The 21,452-nt window shown below is 43.2% G+C and overlaps 1 protein-coding gene across 1 annotated transcript in view; it reads left to right on the forward strand.

The window, feature by feature from the left end:
- The window catches only part of LOC133015820 (protein sidekick-1-like), a 195,781-nt gene that overhangs the window by 104,709 nt on the left and 69,620 nt on the right, over positions 1 to 21,452 (forward strand). Inside the window, exons 8-16 of the mRNA XM_061083097.1 lie at positions 2,104 to 2,279; positions 5,359 to 5,442; positions 7,313 to 7,507; positions 9,822 to 9,938; positions 10,097 to 10,264; positions 10,714 to 10,816; positions 10,932 to 11,105; positions 13,962 to 14,098; positions 16,232 to 16,379. Of these exons, the coding sequence (XP_060939080.1) occupies positions 2,104 to 2,279; positions 5,359 to 5,442; positions 7,313 to 7,507; positions 9,822 to 9,938; positions 10,097 to 10,264; positions 10,714 to 10,816; positions 10,932 to 11,105; positions 13,962 to 14,098; positions 16,232 to 16,379 (1,302 nt within the window). The remainder of the gene's footprint in view (positions 1 to 2,103; positions 2,280 to 5,358; positions 5,443 to 7,312; positions 7,508 to 9,821; positions 9,939 to 10,096; positions 10,265 to 10,713; positions 10,817 to 10,931; positions 11,106 to 13,961; positions 14,099 to 16,231; positions 16,380 to 21,452) is intronic.

A 21,452-nucleotide genomic window follows, 5' to 3' on the forward strand; every position in this document is an offset into this window, starting at 1 on the left:
CTATTGCCATCGTATGTCAAATTAGTTTTTATTTTATGTTAAAGTGAAATGTCTTGGTGGCATGCAAGGTTTGTATTGACTCTGTGTGTTGTTCTAAACGATGCAGATTATCAAACTGGGCAGAACTCAACCCCAATATGCCCCTGATGGCTCTGCCACTGTTATAGAAAAGTTGCTGTCCATAGAAACACTGAATGAATGTGTGTGTGAATGGATGAATGACAAAACACTGCACTGTAAACCTTTGAATGGTATAAAGCTCTATATACAAATACACCTTTTACCATTTGTTGTTAAACCAATAAGACGAATACATAACTGATAAACTAAAACCACTCGGGTCCTGCAGGACAGAGAAAGACCCTGAAAACCAACTGTCTCTGCAGTTTGTGAGATAACCTAGCATATTAAGGTTTATTCTCCACTCAGCAAATACACCTTATCTTCAATTATGGTGATATGGTGAAGTAATATAGAATTTGTAGACTCTGATATTCCTTCATACGTTTCCTACTTGACTCGTTTAAACCTGCAGAAGCTCTGCTCTTGTGTTAGTGTGAGTTATTTAGACCGAGTTCATCAGGCCGATAGTTCACTAGGAGCAGAAGTCCCTTTGTTTCTCTCTGAGCTCTTGGCCAGTGGGCAGCACTTAAGGTAAAGAGAGAAACATGAGAGCTGTCTCCTTTTTTTCCATTCAACAGCGAATCATTTGGTCTTTGTAAAGCTGCTGCACTGGTTTGACAGCTGCAGACAAATCAGCCCAGCGTCTCCTGTATTTCTTCTACCAGGGACGATCCTTTCCTCAGGGAGCAGTTCTGATATCAGACAGGCAGCCGCTGAAGAATAGTCCACAGAGATAATTCTGTAGCCTTAGAACAAATGGAAGAGACAAACTTCACCACAGGAGTTTTGGAAGAATGTGGAGTGAGAAATCAAATCTCCTCTCCAGATCCATTAACCATCAAGTCTTCCAGTCTGATGCACCAGTGCCGTCCTGGTAAAAGAACTAAAAATAATTAGAAGTCTGAGTTAAAACAGGCAGCGCCAGTAGGCCTGATATCAAGAGCTCCAAATCTGCTTTCCACTCTCAGAGTATTTTGTTGTGGACGGGATCCGCTGAGTAAGCAAGTTAAAATTCTGACATATCTGCCTCGCAGTGAACTTAAAAAGTTTTTCCATTCAACTTTGTTTTTACCTCCAGGTGTTTCATCTGAGGGAGGAAGCAGCTCGAGATCTCTGAGCTGTGTCCTAATGGGAGTCTGACTTTATAGTATTGAGCTTTATATTAGTTGAACTGAGCTTAATTCAATTGTGATAATAACAACAAAATTAATAATAATATAATAACATATTTAATCAGAAATAGACATATTCATACCAGGCAGTTATATGCTTATATCAACAGTCGGAATATAGGAGCCGGGGATTGAACCCCAGACCCTCTGGTTAGTGGACGACCCACTCTACTCCTGACCCACAGCCGCAGTCAGAGACATTTAAAGATTGATGTTTACGCTTCTAGATTTTGGTTTATTTCCACTATTTGTATACAAATCCCATAATTGAAGTAAAGCCTATGTTGGCATGAAAAGAACACATCTGGAGGAGAGTTCCAGTTCCTGATTATGACCTAATCCTCTGTTTTCCTTATAAGTCAGTTGAACATTTTAATGCAGATTCCTTTCCAAGAATTGGATCATTTCATGAAAATGCACCAAATACATTGAGCTTCAATTGAAAGGAGGTTTTGCTTTATTAATGCTATTTTCTCTCAAACACAGAGTCTCAAAAGAATTGTTTCTCTGTTGTTTTATCCAAAAACAGAATTTCATTTTTCATGAATGTCCCTTTCCTCAACGTCCCCAGTAGCTGAGTGAAGCTCCTTCATGCTGAGTGGAGCTGACGGCTCTGATGTGCTCACTGTCATCATTCATTTCCTGCCTCATTGACACGTAAACTGATGGATTTAATATGTTGTAATTGCCTTCTGTCACTCCTTTGCCTTTCGTGCGATTCTCCACACTTCTCTCTTCTCCTCTCTTCTGATCTGTTTCTCATCTGTTCTCTTCTCTCCTCCTTCTCCTCCTCTCCTCCTCCTCTCAGGCCGGTGGACAGCCTCGTGGTGTCATGGAAACGGGATGGGCGTCGGCTGACCAGTGGGCGTCGGCTCGTTATTCCTGCTCCCTCGTCTTCTGACACCGGGCTATATGTTTGTGAGGCGTTGCTTAGTAACAGCACTGCCAAACCTGCAGAGGCAAGGGCACACCTCACTGTGATAGGTGAGGAACATGCCAATCACTCACTCACACACACACACACACACACACACACACACACACACACACACACACACACACACACACACACACACACACACACACCTAACATGATTACCCTGGGTAGACCCGACCCATCAGGACAAATGGTGTAAACAGTTTCCATTAATCCCAGTTTTAAACCCGCTCTTGTATTTTCCTTGTACATGTTTTCTGCTCCAGGCACAGTTGCTTTCTGTTTATTCCTCCATTTATTCTTTTCCTTTTCTCCGGGATGTGTGACTGTGAGAACCTCAGGCGCTGGCTGTCAGCTGCAGGCCCCCCCCGAGCCCAGTCCGTTGTCCACATTCACCAATAAACCCTCCGTCCCTGTCAGAAACAACTGTTGCGTTCAGGTGCACACGAACTGGCCCACGTGTGATCACACAACACACACTCACACGCTTAATCACAACACAACACCACGGACACACACATGCTGGGTCGGCGCCGGCAGCTAAATGAGTTTTTTTTTCCCTGGAGACGCAAATCAATAAGACTACACTGGAACCCCTCCCGCCCCTTGATATGTGTGTGTAAATAGAAAACAACATACATGCAGCCAGGCAGGGAGGGAGGGAGGGAGGGAGGGAGGGAGGGAGGGAGGGAGGGAGGGAGGGAGGGAGGGAGGGAGGGAGGGAGGGAGGGAGGGAGGGAGGGAGGGAGGGCCTGATTGATGAAGTGAAACTTTCCTCTTCCAGTTCGTCAGCGTCTTCTTGATCTTCTTTGAGCGTCGGAGCGATGGAAAAAAGAACTTCCCCTAAATATTGATACTCCACTTTCTTTTTGTTCCCCCCTCACTCTCTACCACTCTTCTTCTTTGTCCTCCCTTCTCTCTACGTGATCTTCCTTCATTAGGCCAACAGGACGGCTCAGGCCTGCATTCATACATGTATCAGAGGAGCTAATGAACACGTTGGTGCTGATGTGCTTTCTGCTGTGGGCTCAACAGACCTTGATGCTTGGAACCAGATTCCTAAACAGAATAGTGTATGTGTCTGTGTCTGTGTAAAAGAAAGGAAGAGCTTCAAAGGCATTCATTATTCAATTTCATTTATCTTTTTGGCCTGATCCTCTAATCGGAATATGTATGACACCGCGTGCTCTTGCCTGCACCCCCCCACAGACGACTACCGGTGCCCCCCAAAAAAAAACAATATATCTGTTGTTGTTCTCCATCTTTGTTTTGCAGCCGGGGAGCAGAATATCCAGGAAAACTCAAATCTCCAAACACAACCACCCAAACGCTGTGGAATGTGTGTTGTTGTATTTGTGCGTCTAGGTCCTCACACTCACCTGACTGAAGGGGATTAACGTCTCTGTGTTATCGGTGTCATGCCACATGGCTGTTATTCATCTCTTGTTTTCCTGTCCTCCGCTCAGCGCCTTCTCCTTCTCTTGTCAAAAAGGAAAACACTCCAGCGTGCACATGGAGATAGGAGATGGGAATACATGTGGGTTTAAAAGTTGGCAGCAAACTGTAAAAGAACTTGTAGACAAGTAGAATAAATGTTGCAGGGACGTGAGAGTCTGCAGAGCTGTTGTCCTCATGCACACAAACACACAATCCAACACATTCCAACACATTCTTGTCATTCCAGAGTTTTGAGGACACTCGTAGTCAAAAGAGCCTGAAACATCACAACTAAATGCAATAACCAAACCATATCCCTAATCCTGAACCACAACCAAAATGTTCTCACAAATTCTAACCTGAACCTTTTAAATAAAACCCTTTATTTACAGCCAGATAAGGTTCTTACCCCCAAAAAACGACTTTATTATATTTTCTCTTAACTTCTTTAATTACTTGAATTTAGCTGCAACTCAACTCTTTAAAATCGGTTCAGGGCTTTCGATCCTAACCTCAACCAATTTGATTTTTTTATTGCCTAACCCTAAACCTTGCCCTCACCAAATTGAATCTACCTTTTCCAAGGCTTGGCGACACATTCCCGACCGGAGAAAGCTCAGCACAACAGTGAAAGATAATCACTGAGGCGTAAAGATGTAGAGGTCCAAATTGTGAATCCAATTCTAACTTATCCATTCAAATTGTTTTAATTCATAGGGCAGGACTCCACAAAGCAAATGGAACTCTTAGTGATATGCTCTGGTTTTTGGCTCCTCTCTCCAAACCATGTAGTCTTCAGTCTGCAGGACTCATCTCCACGGATTCATAACCTTGAAACCACAGAACACAAACTCCGGCTTGAAACAAAAACAAAACCACTTAAAATGAAGCGGCATTAAAATTCCAACATTGTGTCAGAAACATTATTATTGCATCGTTCCTCTTGTTACACGTGTGGAGAGGAAAAGGGCACAGAGGTGAAACTTCTATTAAAATCACGTCTTTTCTTTCAGTAAGAATTCCATCTTTGTGAAAACCCAGTTTGCACATTCATTATTTAGAGCGTTCACTGGACATTTAATTTTCCTCAAAGTCATTTTTCAGGCGAACAGGTGCCAGTTCTGTGGGGAGCCACTTTTTCCAGAGATGCCAGACTGAAAATGAATTAGCTGCTGTGTCGCCCTCTCCACCCTCTCCACCCTCTCCACCTTCTCTGGGCTCGTGGTGTCAATATCTCTCGCTAAATATTAACAATTGTTTGGAGGAGGAGGTAATTCTGATATCACATGTAGCAGAAGAGGAAGACACCAAAAGGCAAATACTCGCATTCAAATCCAGGGAATGTGTGTTTCTGTGAAAGTCCCCCCCCCCCCAGTGACACTGAGGATACCCAGGGCCAAAGGGGGGGGGGGACCCATTGTTATTTTGCAGTGCTGACTCCTCTGCTACAGAATGAATACTCGGAGAGAGACTCCCAGTTCTTCTTCTGAGATTCTTCCCCCTCCAGATGTTTAATGATTAAACGTGTTTTCTGGTCCTTGTTATTAGAAGTTCCGACATGTTGCTCCCAGGAAAGAGACTGTTGCTGTTTGTTGTTTTTTCTGAGAAGTTATTCTATACATATATTGAGTGTTTTTCTTCTATATTTCACTGCTTTATTCTAATGCTTTGAATGTTGTGTTCAAACAGAACCGCCTTCTCTGAGCGCCCAGCCCAAGAGGAAGATCTTTGCTGAGCTGGACCGGAGCGTAGACATCCCCTGCCTCGCTACAGGTATACTGTGTGTGTGTGTGTGTCTGTGTGTGTGTGTGTGTGTGTGTGTGTGTGTGTGTGTGTGTGTGTGTGTGTGTGTCTGTGTGACTCAGTGTGTTTAAAATTAACTAGGTTGCTCCTCAAGAGAAGGAGAGGAGAAAATATGGCAGTCTGTGTTCCCATCCCCTTTTCAATGATTCAAATTGCACAATTTGAATTAAAAATTAAAAGCAAATATTGACTGTTGCAAAAAGAAAAGTAAATTCTTTGCCAAGTTAGAAAAGTTGACAAATCAATCAAATTAAACAATTAAGTGCAAATAGAAAAAGACGCACGTGAATCATCTTGTGTCTTAAACTTGACTCAAACCTTTTCTGCAATGGAGATAAAGAAGAAAATCAGATCTTTGTGATGCAATTAGAAAACTGTTACATCCCAAAAATAGATAAAATAGAAGTATGAGATTTGACAGGTTAATCCACACTCTTCAGGAGAACTCCTTCCTGCGTTGGTGCCACGTTAAAAACATCCTTAACAATTTTAACATCATATGCAGGCAGGCAGAATTCAGCAAAGATTTGTATCCACTGTTTTTACTGTGGATGTTAAAGTTGTACAAGTGCACAGTTGTGTGTCCTCCTCTAGTTGATGTTCTGGTTGGTTTCCCTGGGAACTTCAGAATGAGGTGAGACATAATGAATTGTACAGATGGACACACATTAGGACAGCGTCTCCTCAAAGTTGTTCACAGTGTTGATGATGAAAAGGTGAGGGGAGGGGGGGGTGGTTATACCCTGCTGCTGTTAAAATTCAGACGGCTCATTGAACTGATTGTGGCGACTCCTCACACGATGAATTCATAACTCCATCCACTCGTCGGCGGCGTCTGTGCAGCGAACGTGAGAAAGTTTGTCACAGACGCCGGGAGTTCTCTCTCCGGCTTCGTCAAGGTGACTCCGTTCAAATCACATTATGCTGAGGTTTGAAGTTATTCAGGAAGTGTATATCTGGTTCGAAGGCTTCTTGAGCAGGGAGCAGATTAACATGCTGAAACCAAGCCTGAAAATTGCTCTTGTTCGTGACTCTTGTTTTTAAATGGATTACACGAAAACACAGTTTTGAGCCGAGATGGACTCAAAAAAAACCCCAGCAACATGCTGCCTCTCTTTTCTGTCACCCACTGGGAGCGAGTTGATGTCCCTCCTCAGTAATCTGATACAGTGGCAGTGTAATTAAATAGCGGCGGCCCGAGGGTACGGAGAGAGAGGGATGGAGGCCGGGAGGAGGAACGAAGGGAACGGAGAAGAGACAGATCGAGCGTGGAGTGACGGAGTGAGAGAGAGAGAGAGACGAGGAGGGGGTCGGAGAATATTTCACACGTGTCGGTGAAAAGCTTGACACCAACAGATGGAGGAAAAAGTGCGAAATTCATCTCTCCCTCAAACTCCCACTCGTGCACACACACACACACAAACACACACACACACACACAAACACACACACACACACACACACACACACACTCGGAAGTTGAAACAGAGTAATTGCACGCGCCCCCTGCCTGTCACATCTGGCATGTCAGACAGGTGGCTGCTGATTCTGTAGATATTCAATGTGCTGCTCTGTCCCCCATCTTTTATTCAGATTGTTTTTTGGCCCCTCCTGCCACCCTTACCCTCCCACCCACCTCCTCCGATCAATATATTATTAGCAGTCATTATGCCCGCATGCATATTTATAGGGCGAGTGGAGAACCGTGAAGGAAAGCGTGTGTGAGGCTGTTTTTCGTGGGAGTTTGAACGATCGGCTCGGCACTGAGGTCAGCTGGTTTGTTATTAAGGGAAAAGCTGACGTTATTCTCCCTCTTTGTGTTGTTTTTTCCCATGCGTAGGTGTTCCCCAGCCCAGGATAGAGTGGTACAAGGACGCGGTGCCTCTCTCCAAACTGGCGAACCCCAGGTACAAGGTCACGGCGGCGGCCGGGCTGACGGTGCGCCGGGTGCAGCCGGGAGACGGAGGGATCTACCAGTGCTTCGCCCGCAGCGCTGCAGGAGAGACGCAGACTCACACTCAGCTGCTCGTCTCCAGTGAGTCCGTCCCACACAACCAATCACACATCAATACTTGGGTTGCAAAATTCCGGGAGTTGGAAACTTTCCATGGGAATTAACGGGAATAAACTGGAAATGTTGTGGGTAATTTATACTAACTGTATTTACCTTGTCATATACAGACATAAATATAAACATTTTGTTGTGTCATAGGCTGATTTGAGTCCTGAGGAAACTTTGGGCACTTGACTATATGCTTCTGCATCATTGTGTCATTCTTAACATAGGTCTTTGCACAGTATTTGCAAATGTACACAGCCTTTCCTTCTACATTGGATGGAGTGAAATGTCTCCACACATGAGATAGTGCACGTGGCATTGTTCTGTAGAATAAGATGAGAAAAAAGTTTGTAAAAAAACACTAATGCAATGCCAGAGATATAAATAGTTAGCCAAACAATTGGAATCGTCTGTAAACATATTTTACAATTGATGGATAAATGAATGGAAATAGGCTAGATGAACAGATGAACAATCCTCAATCAACATGCTAATATATTTTCCCCAGTAATATCATTGAAACTTACCTGACTAGTCCTGCATACTACAGCAGGCCTCAACAGCCCTGCTGTAGAGTGAAGGATGCTGGGAGTTATCTGTGCATGTGATGGAAGAATGCACAGTGGAGGGTTGAAACTCAACGTGCAGCGTGTGCTGCATTCTATACATCTTTAAAATAGAGTTTTGAATGATGTTTTTATTGCTCAGCGTTTAATTTGCATAGTTTTTTTTTTTTTTCAAAATTCCCAAAATTCACGAGCTTAATATTCCCGTGGAAAGTTGCCGGAAAGTTGCCGGAAATTTACCGGAAACTTTCCGCCCCTATGCAACCCTAATCAATACACACACCTGCAGCAGCACTGTTATTATAGACCCTGTGTGGTAAATTCAGCTAAACAGATCCCTGTAACCTGGGTATGAACCAGAATCACATGTTTTAGTAAGCAGCCCTCATCTTAAGATTCTCAGTAACTCCTCCTTGTATTTTTAGTTAGTTCTCTCCTCTAGGGAAATGATCACTGACCTGTTAATGGATGAGTATAGAACATGGGACATCATCATTAGAGATGAGGCATGTCTTTATGAATACACTATTTCATTTACATTATATGCTTAGACACATGCAGTTATGTACTGTTGAACCACGAGATTTGGGACGTTTGTGTTGCCTTGGGTCGCAACCTCTCTATATAATGTGGGCTCGACTCCTAAAAAGGTGGATGTCTCCGGACTTCTAGAGTCCGTCCCGATCTGTGAGCTTTGTAATAAAAATTTTACTGTACAAGCAAGTTCTGGGTCCGCGGAGAATTCTTCCTTCAGCATCAACTTCACCATCATCGACACCTCTCGGCTGCTCAAAATATACGATACCTGCTAATTCCTCCCTGTCTTGATTCCATCTCTCCTCCTTCACTTTGTTTCTCATTTGTCTGAGTTAACGCTTCGACTGAACTTGCTTTTCTTCTCCCTTGTTTGTCGGTGTCAGCTTCTTTATATGAGCTTATTCACGCTCTAGTTCTTTTTAAGGGCTGCAACTACAAAGAATAATCAATGCTTTTCATTATCAGTTTCCAGGTGATTTTTTTCAATTATTCAGTTTGATCATTTGGTCTTTAGGGCGTCAGAAAACACATCATATGTCGTTTCCCATCAAGTACATCAGGAAATCCTCATCGTCAATGACTTCTTGGCGTCTCGCTTTAAAACCGAATCGAACTTTGAATTAATTTTCCAAGTATGTGCTGATTATAATAATTTGTATTGTTCGAAATAGACAATTTCATTTATCTACTGAACTCTCTGTAAACCTGTAAACAGACATTTGCTGCTGCTGACAGGAATGAGAGGCTGCAGGTCAAAGAGTCAGAAGCAATTTAATTAGAAAATCAAACACCTACTATGCTGTTTGTTTTAGAAAGTGAGTTTTTCTGGGCAGCACAAAACTAAAACATGAATTTTTTTCACATTCTAAAAAACAAGTTCAATGTTCTGACTTCACTCGATAGTTGTCTTCATGTTTCAGCTGCTAAATTAAAGTTATATTTGTCTCTTTTGTCACATTGTGTTTAGTGAGCGCTTGATTATAATTAAAAAGTCTCCATGGAGCTTTCCCACCTCCACCTTCCACATTTATGCACAAACATGTTCTATCAAATAACGGATAAAACCTTCATTGATCACAGAGGACACGTTCTCCATTCTTCTGTCTTCTCCCTCATAATCAGCTTCTTCTCTTCTTCCTCACCCGTCTCTTCTTCTCCTCTCACGCTCTCTCACTTTTGCGTTTCAGGCGTGGCCCCGACATTTACTTCCCCCCCATTCGACCAAACAGTAACCGATGGCAACACGGCGTTGTTCACCTGCCAGGCGAGCGGCGCTCCGAAACCTGCCATCACCTGGAGGAAAGGTAACGGACAGCAGCCGCTCCGTGAGACACGCTGTGAACACCGACTCTGATAAACATCCTGTGTTTGTAATTAAAAACACACTTATGTCTTAATTACTCTCCTCCACCTCAAGGCTGTTTTTATAATTCCCTCCCTCTCTCTTTCTCTCTCTCTGTAGGATTGCAGGTACTGGCCAGCGGCTCGGTGCAGGTTCCCAGGTTCACGCAGCTGCAGTCGGGGGGGTTGCAGATTCAGCCAGTCAGCTTCCAGGACTCGGGAGAATACACCTGCACCGCCTCCAACTCCGAGGGCAGCATCAACCACACGGCGGCGCTCACCGTGTGGCGTAAGACTCACGATGCTCACGCACAAAAAAAACTACACTAAACTGCTCGATATACATTTACTAAACAGACTCAAACAGAAGTCGTGGAACAGTAATTTATCAGCTGCTGTCCAATCGCATTAGCTGAGGCTAGTGAGCCGCCGTGGGATTGGTTATTGATGCGGTGGACCAGTGCAATGGTGAAATAATCATCTGATTGGTCGAGTGAAGGGAGGATTGATAAACTTATGGTGAACTTATTGATTGCCTTGTGTTTGTATTTACATCCTGACAGCTTCAGATGAAAGACTGTCGAATTACTCCGGAGCAGCAGATATTTAAATGACCACACATATTGAATTAGTTAATACCAGAGGAGAATATCAAACTAATTCAAACTCTTACATTTATCCCACCTCTATTTTCCTCTTTCTCTGTTTTTAAACTTTTTCTCTTTGGTCTTTCTTCAGGACGCACAATCATCTCTGTGCCTCCGACAGACAAGCGTGTGATCAAGGGAACCACTGCTGTCCTGGACTGTAACGCCACATATGACCCCAGAGTCAATATCAGGTCACTTTTTTTATCTTTATTACATGAATACTTATCCTATGAACACGTGATTCTCTATGTGTCATGTGCAGTGGATGCATTCAGTATAAAGAACTCGTTTACTTCCCTGTCGTAGCTTCAAGTGGGATCGTGGCGGTACACCAGTCCCTCCGACCAGTGGCGCCCGTGTCGCTGTGCGCCAGGGCTCTCTCACGATTGGCCAGACGTGGTCAGGTGACATCGGGGACTACACCTGCACGGTGACATCACAGGCCGGCAACGATTCTCACTCTGCGCGCCTGGAAGTCATGTGAGTGCAAAGAATCCTGGAAGATGTCGGGAGCTAAGTGTCCATTGTCGTTTCTGCCTGAAACACGTTACACGCTCTATGGTTTCCACTCTTTATGCTAAGATAAGCTAACCACTGATGCATATTAACCAGTCTCATCCAACTCTTATTCTGCTTCTTCTTCTCTACATAATCCTGTGCTTTACATTTCCATCAGTATTTATGACATAGAGTCAAATACAGAGCAGACTTTCATCCAAAAAACACAAAGGGAGATATTATTCTTTCCTTTTGATTGGACACAAAAATCACTTTGACTTTTTGCACAGCAATCAAGAAGGAAATCAACCAATCCCCAGCGAGCGATCCGAGTGATTGAAATCACAGCTGTGATTGGCAGAGAGGACTCGATGGGGTCGAGCGTTAAAATAACAAAAAAGTGATTGACTCTGCAGAACGTGATTTAGGAAAAGCTGCAGATAGGTAATTTGGCACATTGCATTGCAAGTGTTACTGTCAGATTATTTCACTGCAGCCTAATGAAAAAAAAATCCAATAATAACCACATTCTATCAGTGAGCAGACGCTCTCTCGCCCAAAGACTTGTCAATGCAATTAAAAGTACAAAGTGTGGGAATGTGGCGATTGAATGTGAGTTATTATTAGACGTAGTGTAAGGTCATATCTGTGATCAGGTGACGTGTGCACGCAGTCAGAGCCGGGTTCGATCCTTAAAGTGTGAAACTTGTTCATGAAAGCATCCACATGGTGAGTGTGAGAGCAGCCACTCCTCAGACGTCACACAGCCACTGGGACAGGAGAGTCAGGTGGTGGCATTTGTAAATAAATGTGTACTCGAACAATATACTTATAAAAAGGCACTTATGATATATTAATGCAGTTGTAGGCTGCGTGAGAGAGAGAACATGAGTCTGAATCCTTATAAATTATAGAACGATGAGAGGTTGCATGTGTCAAACTCTGAGGGAGGGAGCGGATCTCTGATTAGGGCTCCGCGGAAAATATGTGGGGGAACGAAGGGCTTCCTGTACGACTGTGTGTGTGGTGTGTGTGTGTGTGTGTGTGTGTGTGTGAATGCGTGTGACTGACATTCTCGTTAGCTCAGTATCAACGGGTCACAGAGGGTAACAGACGCCGGCGTCTGAGGAGACAGACTAATTACCAGCAGGTTATTGGTTCAGCTCCCACAAGACCCACCCATGTGTTTGTGAGTGTGTGTGTCTGTGTGTGTTTGTGTGTGCGTTTGCTGCGTGAAGGTATCGGCTCTAACGTTCACTAAGCTCATCTATTAATTAATACAATCATGTCAGCTCGGAGAAGAAAACATCATTCTCATTTCCCCTCGCTCCCTCTCTGCCTCACTTGCTTCTTCCTCTTCGTTTCTCTCTCATTTTTCCCTTTTCCTCATTTTCTGACATGTTCCACACATGAATTTTAAAAATGTAAGGCAGCGTGAACTAAAAACAAGCTTTGACACATTTTAACTGCATCATATTCTGATGAAACTTGAGGCTGCGGTCTGTCAAGAGGAGACCCCTCGGATTGGATATTCACACATCATTGATAATAATAATTAATAAGTAATAATTGATGAGCTTATGAATATGAGATGCAGCCAGTATGGGCTCAAGGGACCTCGTTTTTCATCAAGTTTTCAGTGTAAATATATTTATATTGATCTTTTATGTGCTCTGGTAATATCCTCACTCTTATTATTACCTTCACCCAGAGAGAACCTGATATCTGCTTTCCCTTTCCTCTCCTCCTTCAGGCCAACTGTTTTTTAAACAGAGTTATGAGCCACTAAATTCAGTTTAATCAAACGTCTGGACACTCTGTATTGCTTTCATGAATATATCTGTGTTGCTGTCTTTGTTATTAACATGGCAGCGATGCACAAGCGTTCACAGGGGGACGGCCAAGTGTCTGGAGGATTTTGGTTTTAATAGATGTTGTAAGATATGTGCAGCAAACCTACAGGGGGAAAAATATCAGCATAAAAAATAAGCAAACCACAGATATATATATAAAAGGTATTCATCCACTGGGACTGGTCCCGGACTGTCGGTGCCAACATTATTCTACCACACACATCTAATAGAAAAGCAAAACACAGGCAACAAATATCAGTCTGATGAGACGTCTTGGCACATTTTCACAGACTTGTTTATAGTTTATATTAGTTTCACACATTGGAAAATATGGTGATTTGCTTCCGTGTGGAGAGTTAGATGAGAAATTGATACTTCTTCACTTCGGCAGCGGAAATATAAATCGAGAGCTGAAACTAGTTTGAGAAAAAGACTGGAATCAGGTCTGGTTTGGTCTGAAGGTAAAAATACATCTGCTTGCAAAATTTACAAGTTATGCACAACTTTTTATTTAATCTGTAGAAAAACCAGTTTATATCAAGTGTGAAAATGACTAGTTGTGGTGTTATTGGGAGTTGTGTGTTCGAACTGTTCTTTCTACTTTCTCCACTGGTTGCAACCAAGAAATAGACAAATAGGTTTTACGTTTTTCAATCAATTCCTTTGGTTGTTAGTTGTAACCATGGGAATATTTTTATATAACACTTCCTTTCGTCCTAATTAAAACCTGTAGAGATGCTATTGGTTTGATTTTGTTTCTTTTTGATGGACAGAGCTCGGCTGTTTCCTCCCATTTCCTGTCTTTGTACGATGCTAAGCTAACCAGCTGCTGCCTCTAGCTTCCTGTTCAGTGCTCAGATCCTTTCATCTAATTCTTGGCAAAAATGCCAAAACAACTTTTCCTCATAAGACTCAGTTCTGATGAATTCACTGGAGAAATGTCTGTTAAGCTCATGTGATGTTGTTTTGTGTTGGCTGTTCTCAGAGAGCTGCCTCACTCCCCCCGCTCCCTGACGGCCCGGCTCAACGACTCCGACTCCCGCTCCGTCCACCTGTCCTGGCTCCGCCCCTTCGATGGAAACTCCCCTCTTCTGTATTACCTGCTGGAGCTATCGGAGAACAGTACGTATCTGTGTGTGTCTGTTTGTGTGTCTGTGTGTGTGTGTGTCTGTGTGTGTATGTGTGTGTATGTGTTCATTCTTATAGTCCCTGAGCAGCAAAGCGGCAAACAGCTGTACACTTGCTGTCTACCAGGCACTGACACACACTCATTTACAAGAGGCAGACATATGGAGAATGGTGTTGCTGTGTAAATGTTCATCCTGGTTCCCCTATAAATAAACTCTTATTTTCCCTCCCTCCATCCATCCATCCCTCCCTCCCTCGTTACGCCTCCCCCTCTCGTTCTGTCGCTCACTCGCTCCACGGCAGATGTTTTAACAGCAGGCTGGCTCTCTGTCAAAAGAGAAGGAGAGGTGGGGAAGAGAAAGATGAGAGCGGGACCGAGGAGGGTAGAGAGACAGGAGGGAGACGGCTGCAGAGACACTCTCTCTCCGGCTGTAAACTAAAGGGACGAGTGGTTCGGCGAAAACATTACGTGCACAGCCGAGCACCTGGCTCGAGACTGAGGGACGAGGAGGAAACGATGACGCATTATAGTTTAGACATTTTGAATAATCTCCGCTCTGAATGTGAAGGGGGATTGTGCTGGATGTGAGAGTTAATCTGGAGATGGATGGTGTTTGAGGTGGAGGTATTCATTCTCAATCCCGGAGGCGTCAGGGAGCCCGGGCTGATGATCCGTACAGAGAGCTAACAAGGGAACAGGTGTATCGCCATCAAATCGGATCCTGACAAAGCAGAAAGGAGGATTGTAGTGGCCACATTCCATTAGTCTTCATGTGCTGCTGCTCTAATGGAACAAATATGTCTAAACCTCGGCTCATCTCGACAAAACGGTGTTGTGTCTCAGGGAAAGTCTGAGTGTCGCCTCACAGAGACAATATGGATCTGGCTTCCTGATTCAACCTTGGATGCTACAAGTGCTACCTCAGAGAAAAGTGTCTTCCTCTGACGCCAAACAAATAACACAATGTATTCCAAGTGAAAGAGAATTGTGATGGAAATCTGGAGATACAAGAGGCTGGAAACAAAAAAGTTATCTACGTGTATTTAATAAAGGGGCTTTCTGCAGAAAGGATCAACACAGGGAAACCGCAAGGGTCTCAGAGTGAAGATGAAGAACAGTCAGATACAAGGGTCTTATATAGGAGGACTGAGGGCTGTCTCTTTGAACCAATCCAGACAGGTTCCATAGGTGGGGGAAGGAGAGGAATCTAAATACAACAGCTGATTCACATGTGTTTCCTAAGGTGATAAGAAGACATACACTCCTTCCTTTGATGGGTGATTAAGTCACAACAGGTCTCACTGTATTCACGTCATAAACAGTTCCGACCATAAAACAGCTCAAGTCATCAAACATTTGTTGTATGTAAATACAAGTCATAAAAGTCTCTTGAGAAGGCTTTAAACACTTACTGTCCAAATACAAAATACTTTTTCAACCTTGCTTAGTTAATTTTCTACTACAGAATAAAAACTAAATCAACAAAATAAACCTAAACCGTAGAATTTCCATAACCCTGATAACGTTTAGAGGGAAAGCATGAATAGGACTTCAAGTCCTCTACCGTCGCAATTTCAACTGCTGCTCTTCAGACAGTACTTTCCAAAACAAGGATAAAAAAATAATAATTGTATGAACTCGAGAGACGCGAGAGAGAAAATGCGACGAGGGACCAAAACAAGGACGGATGAAGAGAGAGATACAGGAAAAGCTGAGAGTTAAATGTTGATTTCTGTGAAGACTGAACCAAAGCATTGAGTTCTGTTTACTACCTATTGTGTGTGTGTGTGTGTGTGAGATTGTGTTAAATATTAGATTCATACATTGTGTATTTCCATGTCGGACTGACCCTCTCTCTTATTCTGACATGTAGCTTTTGCAGTGATACTAGTGTAACTGTCTGTGGTGTCCTCAGAAGAAAGATACGTTTTCAACAAGCTGGCACGGACACACACCGGCTTCCTTCTTAATCCCCTTCTTCCATCTAAACTTTCCTCCATCCTTCCATCGCCTCTTTTATCTGTTCCTACCGCTCTTTTCTTTTGATTCATGGGTCCTGAGTGTCTCTGCTTGTCCTGCCTCCGCCAGATATTATCAGCCTCTAATCTTTGGTCCCCTCCGTCTAGACTCGCCGTGGAAGGTGTACCTGTCGGAGGTCGATCCCGCCGTGTCCCAGGTGTCGGTGGGCGGGCTCACACCGGCCAGGACCTATCAGTTCAGACTCTGTGCTGTCAATCAAGTGGGCCGGGGTCAGTACAGCGCCGAGACACAACGGTAAGAGAGCAACACGGACTCACTATTACCGATACTTTACTTCTCGTGATGCCACACTCCCACAATCACTATTTCACTGATGTTTTCCACAGAAAGCATGAAACCCGTTCTTTATGTAGAACACGCGATGATTTGTGTGAAATAGATTTTTATTTGCCCTGTTCCATCTCTGTGTAATAGACTTGGTCACACTGCCTCACACAAACTGGGAATGAATAAACAGAAACCTTTCTACAGTCACAAGCCGCAGTGTATGCACCCACACACACTCTAATTTGTGTGTCTAAGTAAGTGGCAGAATGTGTGTGTGTGTGTGTGTGTCTCTGTGTGTGTGTAGGTTATCATGTGGATGAATAGGAATATGGGATTCAGAATGGGGATGAAACATGGAAGGATTCTAACAAGGCGAGAATGAAGGTAGCAGTCGTTTTTGTTTAGAATCCATTTCCTTTGCAATGAGCAATTTATATTCATCACATCCATGTCTACACTGTGTGTGTGTGTGTGTGTGTGTGTGTGTGTGTGTGTGTGTGTGTGTGTGTGTGTTCCATTGCACATACGTAAGCAGCAAAAATGATGAAATTAATGGTTCCTCGTGTGTAAAAAAAGAGAGCGTTGGCCTGAAAAGTAAATAAATTGCCGTGCAGATGTTTTTATGTTTGTGTGTTTGAGTTTCATGTTTATCCCAAGAGACAAAACCCTCATGGGGATAATTATGATGCCATAGCAGTGATGGAACTGCAGTGACTGAGGGTTTAGTGGAGGTGTGGCGAGAGTTTTAGTTAAAGATCACACTCGCACCAAATCTCCGTCATGTGCACAATGCAACAGATGTGACGATGCACACACACACACACACACACACACACACACACACACACACACACACACATGAACATGGTTTTTCTCTGGCTGCAGAGTCTGACCAGAGGCAGATGCCAGTTGCTTTTCAGCCAAATAGACTCAGCAGCATCAACGGGAGCTGTAGACGTCACGTTCACACGCCTCAGATCGCTCTCTTCCACTTTCCTTCCCCCCCTCAGCGTGTAGTTCTTTCCTCTCCAGCGTGTCATACTCTGAATCTTTCTCCCCTTTGTTCTCCTTTTATCCAAAGAACGGCTTGAGTGCTTCTTGTTTTCAGCCGTTACTCTCCTCCTACATGCACCAGGCTATTGTTTGTGTCCAACAGCCGGGCTCTATAGTCCAAGGTTGGTTGTCAGGGGCCCTGGAGAGTAGATTGGATTGATCCCCTTCAAACGAATGACTGGCAGGAGGACAAGTCATCACTGGTCGGCGCATCAGACCAGATGGACACCTCTCTACTTCGGGGTTTGGTCTCATACGTAACCACGTGCACTCTGCTTCTCATCTGCTGGACGTCTGCCTGGACGCGCACACGATTAGTCGCCGATGCCAAAGCTGAGGCCGCACTTGAAAACACCGGGAAGAGAGCGAGGCGGAGGGAGAGTGTCCTGCTGGAGCTCGGGTGCAGAATGAGAAGGATGACAAACTACAGTGATGTGGACAGAGGGAGGGAACAGAGGAGCGAGAGAAGGAGCGGTTTTGTAATATTGATGACAAGAAGCCCTTATTAAAGTTTGAACGTCCAGCTGCTTCTGCACGCTCCCATTTTGTTCTTCTCCTGATGAGGATCTTTAACACGACAACATTCATTTATACTTTAAACCCTTTTGACGTTTTCCCCCCGGGTCCGTTTGTTTGTCTATTGGTTTGTTGCTACTGGATAGATTACCATGATATTTGGTGGAAGGATACGATGTGGCTCCGGGAAGAAGCCTTTTAATTTTGCCGTGGATCCAAGAATTTATTTTAATGTTCTTTATCAATGTGGGATTCTCTGCATCTTCCTGGATTTCTGGAAAAGTAATTCAGGGCTCTTGATGAAAACAACTCAGGGGACTGATATTTATCCATATTAGGGTTGCAAAATTCCGGGAATATTCAAAGTTGGAAACTTTCCATGTTGTGGGTAATTTATACTAACTGTATTTACCTTGTCATATACAGACATAAATATAAACATTTGGATTTTTCATAGGCTGATTTGATCCCTGAGGAAACTTTGGGCACTTGACTATATGCTTCTGCATCGTTGTGTCATTCTTAACATAGGTCTTTGTACAGTATTTGCAAATGTACACAGCCTTTCCTTCTACATTGGATGGGGTGAAATGCCTCCACACATGAGATGGCATTGTTCTGTAGAATAAGATGAGAAAAAAGTTTCTAAAAAAACACTAATGCAATGCCAGAGATATAAATAGTTAGCCAAACAATTGGAATAGTCTGTAAAAATATTTTACAATTGATGGATAAAAGAATGGAAATAGGCTAGATGAACAGATGAACAATCCTCAATCAGCATGCTAATATATTTTCCCCAGTAATATCATCGGAACTTATCTGACTAGTCCTGCACTCTACAGCAGGCCTCAATAGCCCTGCTGTAGAGTGAAGGATGCTGGGAGTTATCTGTGCATGTGATGGAAGAATGCACAGTGGAGGGTTGAAACTCAACGTTCCATACATCTTTAAAATAGAGTTTTGAATGATGTTTTTATTGCTTAGCGTTTCATTTGCATATTTTTTTTTTTTGTTAAAAATTCCCCAACTTCCTGAGCTTAATATTCCCGTGGAAAGTTTCTGGGAAGTTTCCGGAAATTTACCGGAAACTTTCCGCCCCTTTGCAACCCTAATCCATATTCAAATCTGGATCTAGGGAATTAAAGTGTGGTTTCATAAGGGCTCTACTCAGAGCTTCTCACCCTGCGTGTCTGTTCTCTCGCCTCCTCTCGCACAAGAGAGAACCATGTTTCCAGGAAAAGAGGTCATGAGAGACGATCCTCCAGTGAGAGCATGTGAACGATTGTGATCAGAGCTGAAAAACATTACTTCTTAATGCAGAAACTCTTTCTATGAATCCAATTATACCATCTGGACTGTCACACACACGGGGATTTACTCATGCATGGCGTGCACTCACACCATTACCGTCTGTACAGAGGAAGCATTAACACATAAGACAGATTATGCAGAAATGCCCCGAACTTCCAGGCATCATCGCAACTTTAAACCATCCGTCTCCGTTCTCTTTTATTTATATTTTTTTTTTATTCCAGCTGTTCATTCAGCACCAGAACACATTAGAATATCTCCTCCGGGGGAATTCTACTGTCAAAGCGTAGAAACATACACAAGCCTAATGTGCATGTGGATGTTTTTAATGCTTTAGGAGCTTCTCAGATTTATCATTTGCAAGGGATTTTCTCTGTTGCTTTCCAACATCTTCTCTGTGAATCTGTGGTTCATTGTTGCTGCAAAGGTTCTTTTAATGTGGCGAGTGATTACTCTAGTTTATGATGTGGAGCAGATGATTGCAGAGAGAAGAGCTCTGCCAGAGGAGAAGCTCATTATTAGTTAAATTACATGTTGTCTTTGGACATTTGGAACAGGAGGAAATAAGCTGCAGCCTCCTCCTACATGTACCTGGCTGGATTCCACTGATACCGACAATATAAGCAGGACGTACACTGGCACATAAATATAAGCCTGAGTCATCTCATTACTGTGTGTTTATATAGGTCTGATGTTTACTGTTTGGAGGGGGTGCAGAGGAACAGCAGTAAAACTCACTCTGCGGTTCTGGGAACATTTTTAGATGTGAGCTTGAAACACAAACAACAAACACTATACGTTCTATATATATATATATATATACGAGTCAAAATAAAACAGGAATGAGGTAAATTCAGAACTTTAACTTGAGCTTTTCATAATGATGCAGTATCGCATAGAATTAGAAGTTTTTGGAGGTCAGTAGATTTAGATATTGTTTGTATCTAAGCAGGGGCGATCGCTGACAAGTCACTAACTAATAACACAAACTATAAATATGACAACAAATACAATTTTTTAACTATATTAAATGTTGTAGGGCTTCACTCAAAGCTATAGAGTAAACAAGGATTGAGTTAAATGTGCACTTTACTGAATCAGGAGTTGTGCGACTCTTAAACTAACCCGAGCCCCTATAATTGGCTCCTCTGTGTAAACTGTGTCCCTTCATGGGCCCCTCATTTAGAAAGATCCTGAATCCGGCACTGCATACAAGAGAAATGCATTTACTAATTTGCTAAATTTAATGAAATCAAGAATGTAGTCCCAGGGGCTGATGGCAGAGCTCGAGCTCTACAGAGATTCTAGTGAGAGAATATTTTGCAGATCATAAATTAAAATTAACTAAATTAAATTAAAATGATTTTAGCACAACGGATCTCCTTAGTTCCTCCTGTTCATGAATATCTGTACCAAATATGATATGGTTATGTATCTGGTAGCGGTAGAGAGGATTCACAGGAGATTCATGAACTCACTGTGGCACGAGAGGAAAAGTCGAGGGATCCTCATCCTGTTCAAGAATTCAATCCATCAGTGAGCCGCTGACACATTGGAGTCAACAGTGATAATGATTTTTAATGGCTCACCACTGTCCATGAGCCAAAACACGTCTCTTTCCAGGCGTCGCTTCTACGAGAATGTTGTTTATCACCAGCAGCACCGAGGATCAGCGACTGTAGCCGACACTCACGTCCATCGACCGCTCATTGTTTGAGAAAAGCTCTAATCGGCCTCAAATTAGCCGAACCCGATAAACGGATGGACCTCTTGTCTGGATGCAGGTCGTTAGTGTTTCCCTGCTCCACAGACACAATCATGTACAGACACGAGCAGACAGGAGCAGCTACAGCTCAGATTGTTTATTTTCTTTGTTTGTTGTAAGCGTGTGACAGTAAATCAACATCGGGAGACGAGGTACATTGAATACAGTTTAAAAGAAAATCATTACATTATTACAGTCGGCTTTCTTATCTTATGTTCGTGCAGAATGCGTTTTTCTTTTAAACCACCACCAGCAATAATAACACAGTATCTACACTGACATTTGAATTGTTTTGGAAGCTGCTACGTGGACGTGTATGTGTATGAATGTTGTTTTTATTTAAGTTAGAAACTTAAAGGACGTGTACAGTAGTGGATCTGAGCCTCAGCTGG

The sequence above is a fragment of the Limanda limanda genome, chromosome 2, assembly GCF_963576545.1.
Source record: "Limanda limanda chromosome 2, fLimLim1.1, whole genome shotgun sequence".
Classification (NCBI taxonomy): Eukaryota; Metazoa; Chordata; class Actinopteri; order Pleuronectiformes; family Pleuronectidae; genus Limanda; species Limanda limanda.